A 16,107-nucleotide genomic window follows, 5' to 3' on the forward strand; every position below is an offset into this window, starting at 1 on the left:
TAATGTTTGTCTGTCATATCGTTTCAGAGCTTCGCTTTTATGGATGTTGTCATCCTTGTTAATACACAAACAGTTTTCTATAAACATTTACTTTCCTCACTTTGTATCTATTTATTTTACTATGTCCATAATTTGAATACAATTGAAATCTCAATGTGAACCACATATTTTTAACATCCTAACCTCTAATGGAACCCTTTGGTTTTGAATTTCCACTTACACTCTCTTTTTAGTACAATTCCCTGTTTGTCCATTTATAAATCAATTTTAAATGTTTCAAATGTCAAAACATATTCTATAATGCAGCAATTAGGTTTTTTGTTTGTTGGGTATTTGGTATCTAGATTTTGGTCTTAAGATTGATATAGTCTGACCCCCTCTCTTTCTTTTGGAATACAAAGCCTTATAGCTAGAGGCACAGCTTCTAGTTTATTATATAAGTAAATATCAATACTATTTAAACAGCACAATTTTTGATATTTACTATTTGTTCTCAAGGTAATTTTATAGTTTTCTTTGTTATCATTCTATAATTTTATGTTTACATGTTTTGCCTAAGTTAGTCTTAGTTTATGACAATAAACACCTTCTTAATGATATTAAATTACCTCCATAAAATATATGCACATTTTACAAAGTAAAATTTTGTAATTTTTTTCTTTTTTTCTTTAAAAATATTGTACTTTTTGTATTAATATACATCAATACACGAATTTAAATGTTTTTATTACCAGAACATCTATTTTATATCATTATTTTTTCAAAATTTTATCAATAGCAGCAGAGAAATTTATCACTGGTTGAATTCAATTGGCTGGCTGATTTGATTTATGAGTATAAAATAACTTGTTAGCTATATTATGACTTTGTAAAGGAGGTAAATAAATCCCCAATAGCTGTATTGTTGCTGCTAGCTATGATACTCTTTAACTCAAAAATCTTACTACACTAAATTTTTATAGGGGATTGGGAAAATCTCTTTAGCTGCTATTAAATATAGATGAATGGAATTTCTTATGAAGACGAATATAACAATTCAGCTTTTACACTGTAATGGAGATTAATAATACATCAATTTTCTAGACTCTTCGGTTTTCATTGTTTTCATTTGAGATATGATAGTTTGTGGATGTTGTCATGCTTGTTGTATTATAACCATATAGTAGTACAAGGATGATCTAATTTAGTTCACTCTCTTCCTCATACTTGCCCCATAAAACTTTTCACTAAATCCTAGACAGGGATGAACACCAGGGAAAGGTTTTAAGGTTTACAATGAATATAATATTTTATCTCAGTTGTGCTTATAGGTAAAGGTGGTATGTCATATTATAACCCTTTAATATTCTACAAAGATGACTTAATTGTTCATGAATTAAGCTTCATTACTAGAACTAGTTTTGATCTTGTTTTCTATACAAGGACATATGTTAGTTTTTTTTTTAAATTCTAACAAAAGGAAAGTAAGAGAATGTTGACAAAGTATGGTTCAAATTGTTTTTAATATCTTAAGTTTAGTTTAAAAATTTAAAAACTAAAATAAGATATTATTACTTTTATACACAAATTTTTTATTTGAGCAAGAGATTAAAAAGTGAATTTTTATATGTTACTAAACTGTTGTCCAATTTGAATACAAACCAAAATATTTTGTTAATAAAAAAGTCCTAATCCTTTTATTTGGACACAATCAACAAATACATTTATATATATTTGTACATCTTGATGTACTTTGAATGGTGCTTCATATGAAGAGGATGCTGAAAGTAATGTCAACTTAGTGTGTGTGTGTGTGTTTGATGACACTAGTATTAGATGCAACAACTTACTTACAACCATGTTTACTATTTATGCATATAATACAACTTTTAGTTTTGATAATTAGTCCCAATTTTCCTTACTTTCCCTGCTTGGAATACATGAGTCTAATTTTCATAGTTTTCTGAAATCCTTTCATTTGGTTAATTTGAGAAAAATAAGACATGAAATAAGCAAAAAAATATATTTAAAATTTAAAAAATAGGATAAATATTAAAGTAGGTCTTTTAATTATAAGATATTTATAAATCACCAAATAACCAAACATTAGGTTTATTGTAGTTCATCCATTTACTTTCAAACAAACTCTTAAAATCAGAAGATTCCCCTATTTGTTAGTAAATTGTACAATGGGAGAAGGAAATTGATTATTTGCTGAGTGCAAACTGTATGATGTACATATCATGTCTATGTTATAGATACTGCATACTTGGTTAGTGGTCAATGGATATTGGAAAAATAGAGAATAAAAGACTTGACTATAGAGCTTACAATCCATATATTTTATTTGGTCACATCTACAAAATCCAAAGCTAAACATAAACTGAAATAATAGCCATAGTTTCAAATTCTCTGCAGAGCATTAAATCAAAAGTAATGACAGATTCTTATCTTCAATAATATCTATAAACCAATTCAAATGAATTTTTAGATAAAACAATTGTAGACAAAGTATGATAAATATCTTATTGGTGGTAAAATCAGTATGAAATAACAATTTCTAGTAAAATTTTTTTTATTTAATTAGTATATTCATTGAAGAGTATTTCTATCAAAAGAATTGTGGATTTTGTTTGCTGAAAAATATAAATAAATTTATAGATAAACAGACAAAATCTATTGTGGATAACCAGTAAAAACATTGAAAATACACTGTAAAGAATTCTAAAATAAAAAGAACAGTTTTTTTAGTAATATCAATAAACCAGATCAGATTAGACATATTGCAGACAAAAAATCACCAATAATGGTCTTCACAGATGAAATAAGAATAAGTTTTCAATTACTGGTAAAACATAAATATAAGCCATAAATCTAGAGGGTACTGGATGCTAAATATATTGGTCTGAGAGCAAATCATCTGTAAATATATTCTGGAGGAATATAACAGTACAAAAGATGGAAATAGTAAGCATAATTTTCTTCTTTTGCATAGCTGGTTCACTCACTAGTTTTGCTAATTTGAGGAGGTTACGCTAGATTCCATATTTTTAATTAAATGGGGAGTTTTTCTAAATCTTCTAATAGCATGCATTTTTAATTAAATAAACAGTCTCACATATCTCTTTTACCAATGTCAAATGTTTTTAATTTTTAGCATGTTGCTTTCATTGTTTTAGTGGCAGACTGTTATGCATTATTTTAGTGATAATAAGAAATTATGTTATACCCTGTATTGCACAATTTCCTGACTTATAGCGACACCTTTTCATACAAAATGTGCTGAATTAAATAACTTATTGTGACAACCTATATTGCATGATTGTGACACTCTGTATTGCATGATGAGCGGGATAAAGGAAATTTTTTGACACCCTGTATTGCATGATTTGCAAGATAAAGAAAATTATTGTGAGATCCTGTATTGCTTGATGTGCGTGATAAATGAAATTTTTTGACACCCTGTATTGCATGATGAACGGGATAAAGTAAATTACTGTGACACCCTGTATTGCATGATGTGCGGGATAAAGGAAATTATTGAGACACCCTGTATTGCATGATAAGCGGGATAAAGGAAATTTTTGAGACACCCTGTATTGCATGATGTGTGGAATAAAGGAAATTATATTGACACCCTATATTGATTGATGTGCTGGATAAAGGAAATTACTGTGACACCCTGTATTGGATGATGTGCGGAATAAAGGAAATTATTGTGACACCCTTTATTGCATGATGTACGGGATAAATCAAAATATTGTGACACCCTGTATTGCATGATGAGCTGGATAACAGAAATTTTCTTGACACTCTTTTTTGCATGATGTGTGAGATAAAGGAAATTATTGTGACAACCTGTATTGCATGATGTGCGGGATAAAGGAAATTTTTGTGACACCCTATATTGCATGATGTGGTGGAAAAAGGAAATTTTTTTGACACACTGTGCGAGATCAAGGAAATTATTGTGACACCCTGTATTGTATGAAGTGCGGGATAAAGGAAATTATTGTGACACCCTGTATTGTATGATGTACAGGATAAAGGAAATTATTGCGACACCCTGTATTGCAAAATGTGCCGAATTAAATAACTTATTGTGACACCCTGTATTACATGATGTGCGGGATAAAGGAAATTATTGGCCTCTAGAGAACACATCAACTTTAGCTCACAAATATTTACTATAACGCATTTTGTGTGTCTGTGTTTGTAAGTGGCTCTTTAGGTATATAAACAAACTTAAAATAGAATATGTATTAAAGTACATTATATTCTTTTTAAACCCCGAACAAACATATTATGCAAATCAGAATTTTCAAAATAGCAGCTTTATTATTCATTTAGGATGATTTTACAATATATATGAAATGTAGATGCCTCTTTTGGTTATAAAATTCCACTGTTATTTTTTAATTAATCAGCACCAATAAAGCACAAGATCTCAAAAACAGCATTTGGGGGAAATACTGGTGAGCAAACATATTATGCAAATCCAAAACAAAGCAAAAAAAAAAGTTTTTTGGCACTTTTCTCCTCTTTTAAAGATTGATTATGATAAAATAATAATTTTTTAAGGGATTTATGCATTAATTATTATGAAATATAGTATAAGGTAGAAATTAATGATTTTTCTAAAAATAAATTCGATCCCTATCACTTTAGAGGACAGCTGCTGACCCCCAGTCTTATGGATGAACCTAAATACATGTTAAAGATAAAAATTACCCTGAAAATTATACAATAATGTTTTTTGGTGTGTTGAAAAAATCAATTTTAAAATCTTGATTTTGAGGATGATGACCTTTAAGATGCCCCTATTGGTGGTGATGGTGAGCCAAATGTTATCAAAGTGCATGTCCATGATGACAACTTATATATTAAACTATGATCCAATTTTTGTAGTTATAGCATCCTCCAGCCCAGCGTTATTAAAGAAGAAAAGAATTGCAATTTCATTTACGTCAATTCATAAGGTGAATACTGTAGTTTTTAAAAGATGGTTATATTTCTTGTTGGAAGGCTCCATTGGAGGCTGCTGTGACTACAAAAAAATGGTACATAGGTTAATAGCCAAGTTGTTGTAATGGGCATGTACTTAGATAATATTTTGCTCACCATCACCACCAACAGGAGCATCTGAAAGGTCATCATCCTCAAAATCAAGATTTTAAAATGAATTTTTTTAACACATAAAAAACATTTTTGTATACTTTTCAGGGTAATTTTTATCTTTAACATGTATTTAGGTTCATCCATAAGACTGGGGGTCAGCAGCTGTCCTCTAAAGTGATAGGGATCGAATTTATTTTTTTCAAACATTTCTTATTTAGAAAAATCATTAATTTCTACCTTATACTATATTTCATAATAATTAATGCATAAATCCCTTAAAAAATATTATTTTATCATAATCAATCTTTAAAAGAGGAGAAAAGTGCAAAAAAACCTTTTTTTTATTGCTTTGTTTTGGATTTGCATAATATGTTTGTTCACCAGTATTTCCCCCAAATGCTGTTTTTGAGATCTTGTGCTTTATTGGTGCTGATTAATTAAAAAATAGCAGTGGAATTTTGTAACCAAAAGAGGCATCTACATTTCATATTTATTGTAAAATCATAGCTAAATGAATAATAAAGCTGCTATTTTGAAAATTCAGATTTGCATAATATGTTTGTTCGGGGTTTATAAAACTGTCCGGATTTTAAATTTTTATTAAGTAAGTAATATGGATTTTTATTCAGGTAGAGCCAAAGAAAGGTTTGTTAGGCACAAAAAATATTCCATTAAATTTTCTGTTAATAATTTAGAGCAACTCTTAAAGGTTGAAAATTAATATTCTTCAAATTACCTATCCAATATTAAATTTTATAAAAAAAATTTCTCATGGTATCTGTCCCTGCAGTTTAATATTTACGCAATTATTTTCTGAATAGAAATATAAAACCTTAGTTATACACTTTTTCATGAAAATATACACTATGCAAAAATAAAATTAATGAATCATGTGAGTGAAGAAATTTAGTAAAGATGGCTATTTGCAATATTTGAAAAAATTATGAGATCTTCATTCTGGCGGTTGTCTGTCAGCTGATTTTTTGTTATTCATTTTGCAAATATATAATCTTTGTTTTTTAACCAGCGCAAAACTTTCCAAAATTATTAGTAAAATATTTATAGTTTGATAATGTTATAGTTTACTAAGTAAAGTAGGTAGACTAAAAGTTTTAAAAGTTAGTTTTTAACAGAAAATTTAAACCGGATGCTTGAGATAGCAGCTACTCTAGAGGCTTCAGCAACTTTGATTCTTCTAATCAAATAAAAAACAGAAAAAGGTGAGATAATTTCTTATCGTCAAATCTTTAATAAAAGGTTAATTTATTGAGTGAAATTATGTAAACTAGCAGCTACGCCCGATACAGCGCGAAATGACACCAATTAAAAGAAGTCATACGATAAAATAAAAAATAAGAGGCGAGTATAAATTTTACCATTGGTCAATTACAAAGTAAGAAGTCTCATTGGACAACTTCATTTTATGAAGTCATTTTTTGGTGCGATTTTGCACTGTCTCGCTATGCCCCTAGAATCTAAATGATTGGAAGGGGGGGGGGAGGTCAGATAAATAGCCTAAAGCAACCCAAAGACATATATCAAATACAACCAATTCGGACAATTATTTTTTGAGATCTTTAGCTTCAGTAAAAAATAAGTAGCAATGTGTTGGCTGCATTTTTATTAGTTTAAAATAAGTGTAAGTAAACTACAAATGAACTACTACTTGTTTTTACAAAGTCTTAACATTCATTCTTAATATAACATAATTGGACAGAGGACTAATATTCAGAATTTTAAGATCCTGATGAAGTAGCTTATAGTGCCTATAAAAAATGACGTTATACAATACAAATGACCAATGATAGACCAGAATACATTTAACCATTGGTCAATGAAAATATAAATTGGCATATCATTTGTCCTTTGTACTGTATGACCTCATTTTTTATACGCACTTTAAGCTGCTTCGATCCAGATAAATAGTACTTTAATTTTAGTATATATCACTTAACAAAAGGGACAATATCTTATAGCCTATATTATAATGACTTGTTGTTAATAAAAATAATTTTGTTATTAAAAAACTAACACATTGATGATTACCATAAATTAATGATGCCTATTTCAATGGCTATATTCTTGTGTTGATAGAACAACAGCAACAAACTAAATGTTGGTTTGTGATCTACAAGCCACTTGCTTTTTTTCAAGAGATAAAGTTTTACCTTCAAAATTAATCATGTGTAATTATGTAAATAAAAACTATTTATTTTGCAACCTTTTTGGCTCAAATTCTTCTGGGATATCTATTTCTTTTCTTTAATTTTCCTTCTATCGTGCATTCTGTACTGTACACAATACCATTGCACTTTTTGGGTCACCATACAACCACTTCACAATCTTGTACTGTACACTATACAATGGCACTTTTTGGGTCACCATACAACCACTTCACAATTTTGTACTGTACACTATACAATGGCACTTTTTGGGTCACCATACAACCACTTCACAATTTTGCACTGTACACTATACAATTGCACTTTTTGGGTCACCATACAACCACTTCACAATTTTATACTGTACACTATACAATGGCACTTTTTGGGTCACCATACAACCAGTTCACAATTTTGTACTGTACACTATACAATGGCAGTTTTTGGGTCTCCATACAACCACTTCACAATTTTGTACTGTACACTATACAATGGCACTTTTGGGTCACCATACAACCACTTTACAATTTTGTACTGTACACTATACAATGTTACTTTTTTGGTCACCATTCAACCACTGCACAATTTTGTACTGTGCATTATACAATGGCACTTTTTGGGTCCCTTTACAACTACGGCATAATTTTGTACTATCCCTTTTTTTGTACAATACATAACAATATTCTAAAGGTCTTTAATTAATAACAAAAAAGGGAAAGGCCATTGAAAATAAATAAAAAGGAAAAAGGCAAAACTCTTTAAAATCTTTTCATATGTGTTTCTTTATTAAATAACAAAGTATTATAGGAAAGTGTAAAAAAATATATTAGTCAAAAGGTTTTTATAGCCACTTCTTTTATCATTTGTATTAACATGTAGAATAGTAAACCATATAAATCTCTAATAAAAAATATTCTATTGTAAAATAATCTAGCAATTTTTATACTTCTTATAGCTTCAAATTTTTTATTGATTATATTTCCATATAATATGAATATATCTAGACAAAAAATACTTTGAGGATTTTTGGTGTGTTAATTTCTTAAAAGTTTAAGAATATTAATATTCATAAAAAATTGAATCCCTATTAAAGTAACTTGATAACATATCCTAAAATAAAAAGTAAGGATATCTACCTATCACTCTTTCTAAGTATCTATAGTACAAAGTACATAGATTTCTGTCTGTCTGTCTGAAGCTTAAGATCTAGATAATCGCTGAACCAATTGGGTTCTACTCTTCAGGGAATATACCAACTGGACATCTGGTGAATTTGGGCTATTTTCTTAGGGGGTGGGACACCCTCACCCCCCCAAAATAGAAAAATTCATCTCTCCACAATTTTTTTTCACTTTTACCAAAACAAATAAGCGGGTTGGGGGTAACCCCCCGCACCCTTGAGGCGTAGCCGTCGTAAAAAATACTACAAATTACGAATTAACGATTCTTTATAGGAGGGTGACTTCCATATACCTTTTGAGGCGAAGCCCCTAGAGGCTAGGGTCGAAGCCTATAATATATAACAAAGGAAAAGTGTTAAGTGTATATTAAATAAACCAAGGATGACCATAGGAAAATGGAAGAATTGAAAAATTGTTGGAAAATGGACAAAATTTCCTCTGGGACATTAACCCATCCTTTGATATACTGCTTCTGGTACATTAACAAAATGACAAAAAATTCAATAGAAAAAAATGTTAGAAGTAATATGCTATATCCTACAAATATTCTTAGGAGTTATAGTTTCTTTATAACTATGTAATGCTTAGAATAACATAAGAAATTTTGTGTTTTCAATATACTTTGATCTTTCGCTATTATAAAATTGTGCTGTTATTTTAAACTTATTACATTAACACCAAGGCTTATGTGAGTTTTTGCTCCCCTCCCTCGGGAAATAATAGTGTAAACAGACCATTTTAATATTTTTGAAAGAAGCTTTTAATCTTTAAACAAACTTAAATTGTTTTGTTTTATGTCTCGTTAGCTAAATTATGTTTAGACTCCAGAAAAATTGCTCTAAAAATCTTACTTTGTATTCTTATTTAACTTAAATCTGGAAAAATATGAAATTCGAAAAAAAACTTGGTTTTTAAGTAATTATAGTTAAACAGCACATTTGTCAATGTTAAAAACATAATTTTTCTTCGGATATAAAATAATCATAAAGATATAATTATTTTTTCGTTTTATATCAAAATTCAATTCAAATTGAAATAAATTGTAAAATGAAGTATTTAAATGCCATGATTCTATACGTTAAATTGAGAATAAGTGGGGAAAAATGTGATAGAATTTAAAATTAAAGTCAGCCTTTAAATACCCATTAAACGTGCAATAAAAGATCTTTTGGTTGCAATTTTACACACTAGAACAAATACATGGTTTTTTTTACAAGTGCAGCTACTCTTAAAAATGTGAATTAAGCTAAATTTACCACAAACCATGGCCTATTTTTAGTAGTGAAGCATAACATATTTCGTTAATATATATCTTTATACTTTATATTCAAGTAATTTCATATTGTCAAGATTAAAGTTGTTTTTTAATTTCTTAAACATTTAAGACCCTATAATGAATTAATTTGTTCTTGCTGTTATATCATAAGTTTGACTTTGTTAATTAAAAGCAGTTTAACTTTAACAAAACGTTTGATTTAATCTTTTATATGTAATTTTCTTATTCTAGACCATTTCTAATTTCTATGCAACTTTGAACATAAATTTCCTTGTTTTAAGTATGAAAAGTCCAAGGGTACAATACTGGCTTAAACAAGGATTACAATTTTAAATAACGGAACAAAAAAAATATAGAAATTATAAAAGGTTTAATACATCCTTATATGACAATTTATAGAAGGGAAATAAGATCATGAAAAGAAATCGAAGTAAGGGTTCGTCGTATTCTTACAGTAGCTTTTAATAGGTTATGTTAGGTAAATATTAATGATTTCCCAGAAGGGTTAAAAATAGGAGAAAAGCTACTGTCAAAATAAGACAAAACCCACTGCTTCATTTTCTTTCTATAATCCGGAAAAAAACACTGATATTTGTGGTTAATCTTCCCTAAAATGCTGAAAATGGTTGATTTTCCACCATGTAGTAAAACCTCCTTGATATCAGCCAGTGAAGTGCAGAAATGGGTGCTTAAAAATGTTCCAAATGTCCCAATTCAAATATCAAATGCACTTTCTGATCTTTTTTATTGTTGGGGACACAATAGCATTTTGTATGTGTGTGTGTGTGTGTGTGAGCGTGTGTGTAAGTAGTTTTTATGGATTTGTTAGGAATAGGGAAATGATATCAGAAGAAGAATTATCTTGTCTCTAGATTACATCAACTTATTAAGAAATTTGCAATTTATTCAAGTAAATTACAACCACGCCATGATATTCTTGAATCAAATGTTGAAAAAAAAACAATAAACTTTCCTCAATATTGACTGTTTTTCTCATTTTTTTTTACTTTTTAGTTGTAATTTCTATGTCCTGAGATAAGTCTTACCATGATTATTGTATGTAAAAAAAGTGTTATTATTTAAAGTTAATTCATCTTCTATTTTAGATTTGACAAGCTAGACACATGCCTAAATTCTAACGTCAATGGTATTTTAACCTTAGTGAACTGGCTTTCCGAGTACACATATATTATATTAAAATTGACTAAAGTCGACCAAAGCAAAAGGTTTAATATCTAGCATATTCAAACCTAAAGCCATTTAAAACACCCAAAAGTTTAATTATTGCAGTGGAAGTACAAGCTCAATAAAATTATTATTTTTTTTTCTGTTGTAATGCAAGAACTTTTTTTGCAATAGTGGGAATATATTTTTTTACACAGCGCGATGATCCAATGTTTTCAATCTTTTACTACAATGCACATATTTATAGGTGTACTATCAATTCTGCAAAAACTTTAGTCAAAATAGCCGAAATCTGATAAAGCTTGCATCAATATGTTAAAGATTATTTTAAGCGCAACAGTCCAAACAGGAAATGATTACATATTCAGCAAAAGCTAAAGAATCTATTTTTATGATCGCGTTAGCATTACCCAAGTAGCGCATCCACTCGTCGTTGCAAAGGTGATGGGTCGGTGTCATATTTCTCGGTGTCATTGTCATATGTTAAAAGTTATTCCTACTACCGCTTTATCAATATTAAAAGTTAAAGTAGATGGAAACTCATTACTATGCCCAGTTAGGACTTCCACACAAAGGAAATGCAATCGAAGATTCAACCTAATACTACGAGTGTTTGGGCAGAAAAGACTAGAATGTCAGATAATTAAAAGGTAGAGTTGATATTAGTTTTTGTAAAATTGGCATTGATAAACAAACAGTTCATTGCTAAATATTATGGAGATACTTTTTAGATATAGTTACAAAATTTTACTGTTTAATTGCTCATGTTTAACTGTGATATATGTAAAAAGTAAGTAAATACAATCCACTTATCCTATCCTAACTTTTATCTATCTATCTGTCTATCTCAGATTCTTGCCTATTAAACTACTCGGCCATTTTATAGAGCTGAATATCCTATGACGTGATATCTCATAGAGTGCCATTACATCCGCATCATATCTACTTTTGGTGTCATGTTCGCAAATACACAAGAGCAAACCAAACAGGAGTTAATTAATGAATTTTTGATAAAAATTCAATCGGAAGAGGCAGTTTGTGCTATTGAAATAAAACAAAATAGAGAAAGTCTTAACATGTAAAGAAAAGTTTGTGTTTTTTTTATTAATTTGCAGTGCAGATCATTAGTTTACTTAATACATTTGTTGGAGGTGATATCACCCACATCTAATGGATTTTTAATTAAGGATATAAATTTCCCAGCTTCTTATAAGATTAAATTTTCTTCTTTCAAACAATTTTTGTAAAAACAATTTTGTTCATAAGTAGTGATGCAACAAGACACTAACACAAAGATTAAAACATGTAAATTCTTATTGATATAAAGTTAGAAATTCAAAGGAAAACCAAATAATGAAGAAGTTATATTTCATTATTTAAGATTATGGAATAGTTTGGAGAAAATAGTACAACACAAAGAAATAAGAAATAAATATGACAACATCCATAAATAGCAAAGCACATACAAAATTATTACAAATATGGTTTGAAGATTAAAGTGTGAGTTATTGATTACTAGCGACTTTGCCCCTAGCCTTTAGGGGCTTTGCCCCAAAAGATGATAAAAAAAGTTAAGGTGAAATTCGTAAAAAAAAGAAGGACCAAGGAAATCTTCTACAAAAAAGGACCAAGGATATCTCCTACAAAAAAAAATGGGGTGGAATTTTTTTTGTTTTTGGGGGGGTTGGGGGTGTCCTAAAACCATCACAGGACCAGTAGGTATATTCCCTGAAGAGTAGAATCCGATCAGTTCAGTGGTTACCGAGATCTTAAGCTTCAGACGGACGGACGGACGGACGGACGGACAGACGGACAGGCGGACGGACAGACATCAAGCTACTTTGTATTATTGATATGCTTATAAATTATAACACTTCCATTATAGCATTGAGTCATTCTAGTAGTCGAGTTTCCGAACATTTACTAGAAGCCTCGCTACTAGAACACAAATTTAAAGAAAAAGAAAAAAGAAGGAGAAAATGAAGTGGGGGAAAAATAAAATATAATTATAATTATTTCAAATGGGAAGAACCTGATTCGAAAAAGAAGGTAAAATAAACATTCCATCTCTATGGAGAGCTCTATTTCTAAACCAAATAAAGCCCACATCTCAAGATATGACACTTCTCAATTAAAAAATACAGGGTTTATAGGATTAAAGAAGGGACAAAAAAATCTTATTTGGGAAATTCTGCCTTGGAATTTTCTTTTGGGAGATATAAGGGATGTAAAATAATATTAATCAACCTTCATTATCGCATCCCTCCCTAACTAACTACACACTGTTTAGAAGCCAAAAGACACAACCGAGAAATTCTTATCTTTAATTTTTAGGTACAACTATTCTTTACAAAAGCTTTGACTAATTAGTTGAATTAACATACATAAAAAAATTGTTAAAAATTAAAAGGTTTATTTCTTTTAACGGCTTGCTTCAAAGTTTGTATCATATAAAATACCTCTCAACGCTTATAAACCATAGAATTTATTTAAAGGCCTAATTTTATTTACCAAAAGCAACTTTCCATCCCTTGCGAGTGGCCTTACAGTTTCAGGGCCTTATTACGTTAGAGCTTTTCTAAACTGAACTCAGATAACCTTCAAAAATACTTTTTTTGCAAGAGGTTTTTGGTGGTTCATATGCAATAGGAAGAACCTAACCTAACTGGCTCAAAAGTTAATTCTAAAGAGTCTAAGTAATAAAAAAAATGACTTCCGTTCGAAACAAAATAAAACTAAAACTAACAAACTACTAATAATTTGCTATAAAATAGGCTAAGAGAGTGTCCTTGTAATACATATATTTATATGTTTCCAGAGAAGGGGAAATTAAAGATTTTATCGCAAAGATAAAACATTCATATACTAGCGAATAATTCATAATACTAGCCTAAATTTTATTTTATGGAACATTAATATAATTTCATGCTATATTAACATAGAAAATACAGTGACATGGATTTTTTATTTTATCCAGTGGAATATTAATCATTCTAGTTTTTGAACAGATATATACCTTCCTCTGACTGTTTATAGGTTGGGAGTTACTTAAATGAACAACATAATTCAAAATGCAAATTGAAGTTAAAATAATGAAATATTAGATACATGTTACCTATTTAAAAACTATAATTTTAGATTTAAGACTTACCGTAAATGTATCATCCAGCATAAATCCATCTTTCCACCATATCACTTTTGGCGGTGGTACACCTATAAATAATATTATCATTTTATTTGTAATATGTTATATTACATTAATTTAATATTTAAATGTTTTACATTATAGTTACTAAATTCTGTTCTTTTCTAAATAGGTTTATAGTTCTTTCACTTCTATAACAATTAATCTAACATTTGATATACATATATATATATATCCTGAATAATAAGTTAAATGATTGATAGATTTAATTTGTATCGTTTTAAAATTAAAGTAAAGTATCATATTTTGCTTCTTGCAATTAAGTTATTTTTGATAATTTTCAGTTGAACACCAAAAACTTTTGAAATAAATTTTCACAAACCCCTGTATACAGTAAAAGGATAAAATTGAAAACTTTTAAAATCTGGCAGGTAAAAGTTAAGATGTTTGATTTTAGAGTGGTTTATTCTTTGCAACCTTTTCCCACTTTATTACATTTCAATAAGAATATTATGTACATTGTTGTGTTATTTCCTTTTTCTTGCTTATCAATTTTAACAGGTTTAATTCTGAATTTTCATTTTTTTTTATACGCAAAAAAAGCCAATCACAAATATGAATTTATCATAGAAACAAAAATATGAATCCATCATGTATAGTATAAAAGGTGTAACATTTCATTTTATCTAAATAATAAAGTGTATGCATTTTCTATAGAATAGATATATTGAAAATATTAGCTTATTTTGAACAGCAAAAGTTAATAAAACTTAACGCTAACACCCTGCAGTCAATGTAAAAAACGGGATTAAAATGAACTTTAAAATTAAATCTACTTTGCTTCTGTAGTGGCCTCATTTCGAAAAAATCAACTTTTTTACTTTTTGACAAAAAAAATGAATTATTTTTTTCCAGTAAATTTTACACAAGACCTGTTCACTTAATTTCTATTGTGTATAATTAAAGTGCATTTTCTGCAGCAGCTCAAGCTGTCCAAATAATACAATAACATGTTGGAAAATTGGTCTTACAATAAAGCTACATAAAATAAAAGGTACCAGGAAATAAAAGAGTTAAAAAATCTTAAAGTATTAATAGATAACAACATTTGATTAAAGTTGCTTTGAGAGTAATTGTTCAGGGTGCTTTTGCAATACAAATTTTTAGACACTATGTTGTAAAATGTTCTTCTATATTTTAACATTAGATGCAAACGAAATTTCTTTTCTATAAAATACAACTTTTGACTCTTAAGAATAATTGCAGTGAAGCATTTATTATGATATATTTCTATTTTATATCTAAACTGATCTAAAGATTTGTTATCTATTCCATTACCTTAATAAAGCTGACTTGATGGAAAACAATCCAAATTCATCATTCTACCTCAGCAATCTTCATTATCATAACTTTATTTATTATTATTGTTTTACTTATTATTAGTTGTTAACTTTTACCATTTCTAATTATAACTCTTATGAAAGATTAGGTATTTCTGTTTACTTGTTTATATTCTTCTTTCTTTTCAAATGAAACAGTATTGTCATTAAGATGTAATGTTTTAAGAATATTCAGTTCAGGCGCGTCTCTCTTTTGGACTGTGGAGTCCAGAGAATACGGCCACCCTGCTCCTCCATGAATTCCTTTTTTTGGCAAGTGCTTCAGCTTCTCCCCATGTTAATTCCAAATTAAAGAGGTCCTTTTCAGTGCTCCGACGCCAGGTCATTTTTGGTTGTCCCCGTTTACGTTTACCAGTGGTGGGGTTCCATTTTAAGCACTTTTTTGGAAACCTATTTTGTTCCATTCTAAGCACATGTCCTAGCCACCTTAGTCTTTTAAATTTCACTTCTGCTTCAATACTATTGCACTTGGTCTTAGCATACAGCTCAATGTTTGATATTTTGTTTGGCCAGAATATCTTGCAAATTCTTCTTAGGCAGCTATTGTGAAATGCATTAAGTTGATTTGATTCAGTTTTCACAGTTCTCCAGCATTCAGCTCCATAAAGAAGAACTGTTGTAAAGTCTGATTTTTGTTTTCAGAGCAAGTTTCTTTGAATTC

At 29.2% G+C, this 16,107-nt stretch overlaps 1 protein-coding gene across 1 annotated transcript in view; it reads right to left on the bottom strand.

Annotated features, from left to right (window-relative positions):
* LOC145331793 (neural cell adhesion molecule 1-like) overlaps positions 1-16,107 on the bottom strand; it is a 200,062-nt gene that overhangs the window by 135,598 nt on the left and 48,357 nt on the right. The window contains exon 8 of the mRNA XM_080176634.1: positions 14,053-14,114. Coding sequence (XP_080032760.1) covers positions 14,053-14,114 — 62 coding nt within the window. The remainder of the gene's footprint in view (positions 1-14,052; positions 14,115-16,107) is intronic.

Source organism: Acartia tonsa, chromosome 11, assembly GCF_053477335.1.
Source record: "Acartia tonsa isolate MP-2025a chromosome 11, ASM5347733v1, whole genome shotgun sequence".
In the NCBI taxonomy this organism is placed as follows: Eukaryota; Metazoa; Arthropoda; class Copepoda; order Calanoida; family Acartiidae; genus Acartia; species Acartia tonsa.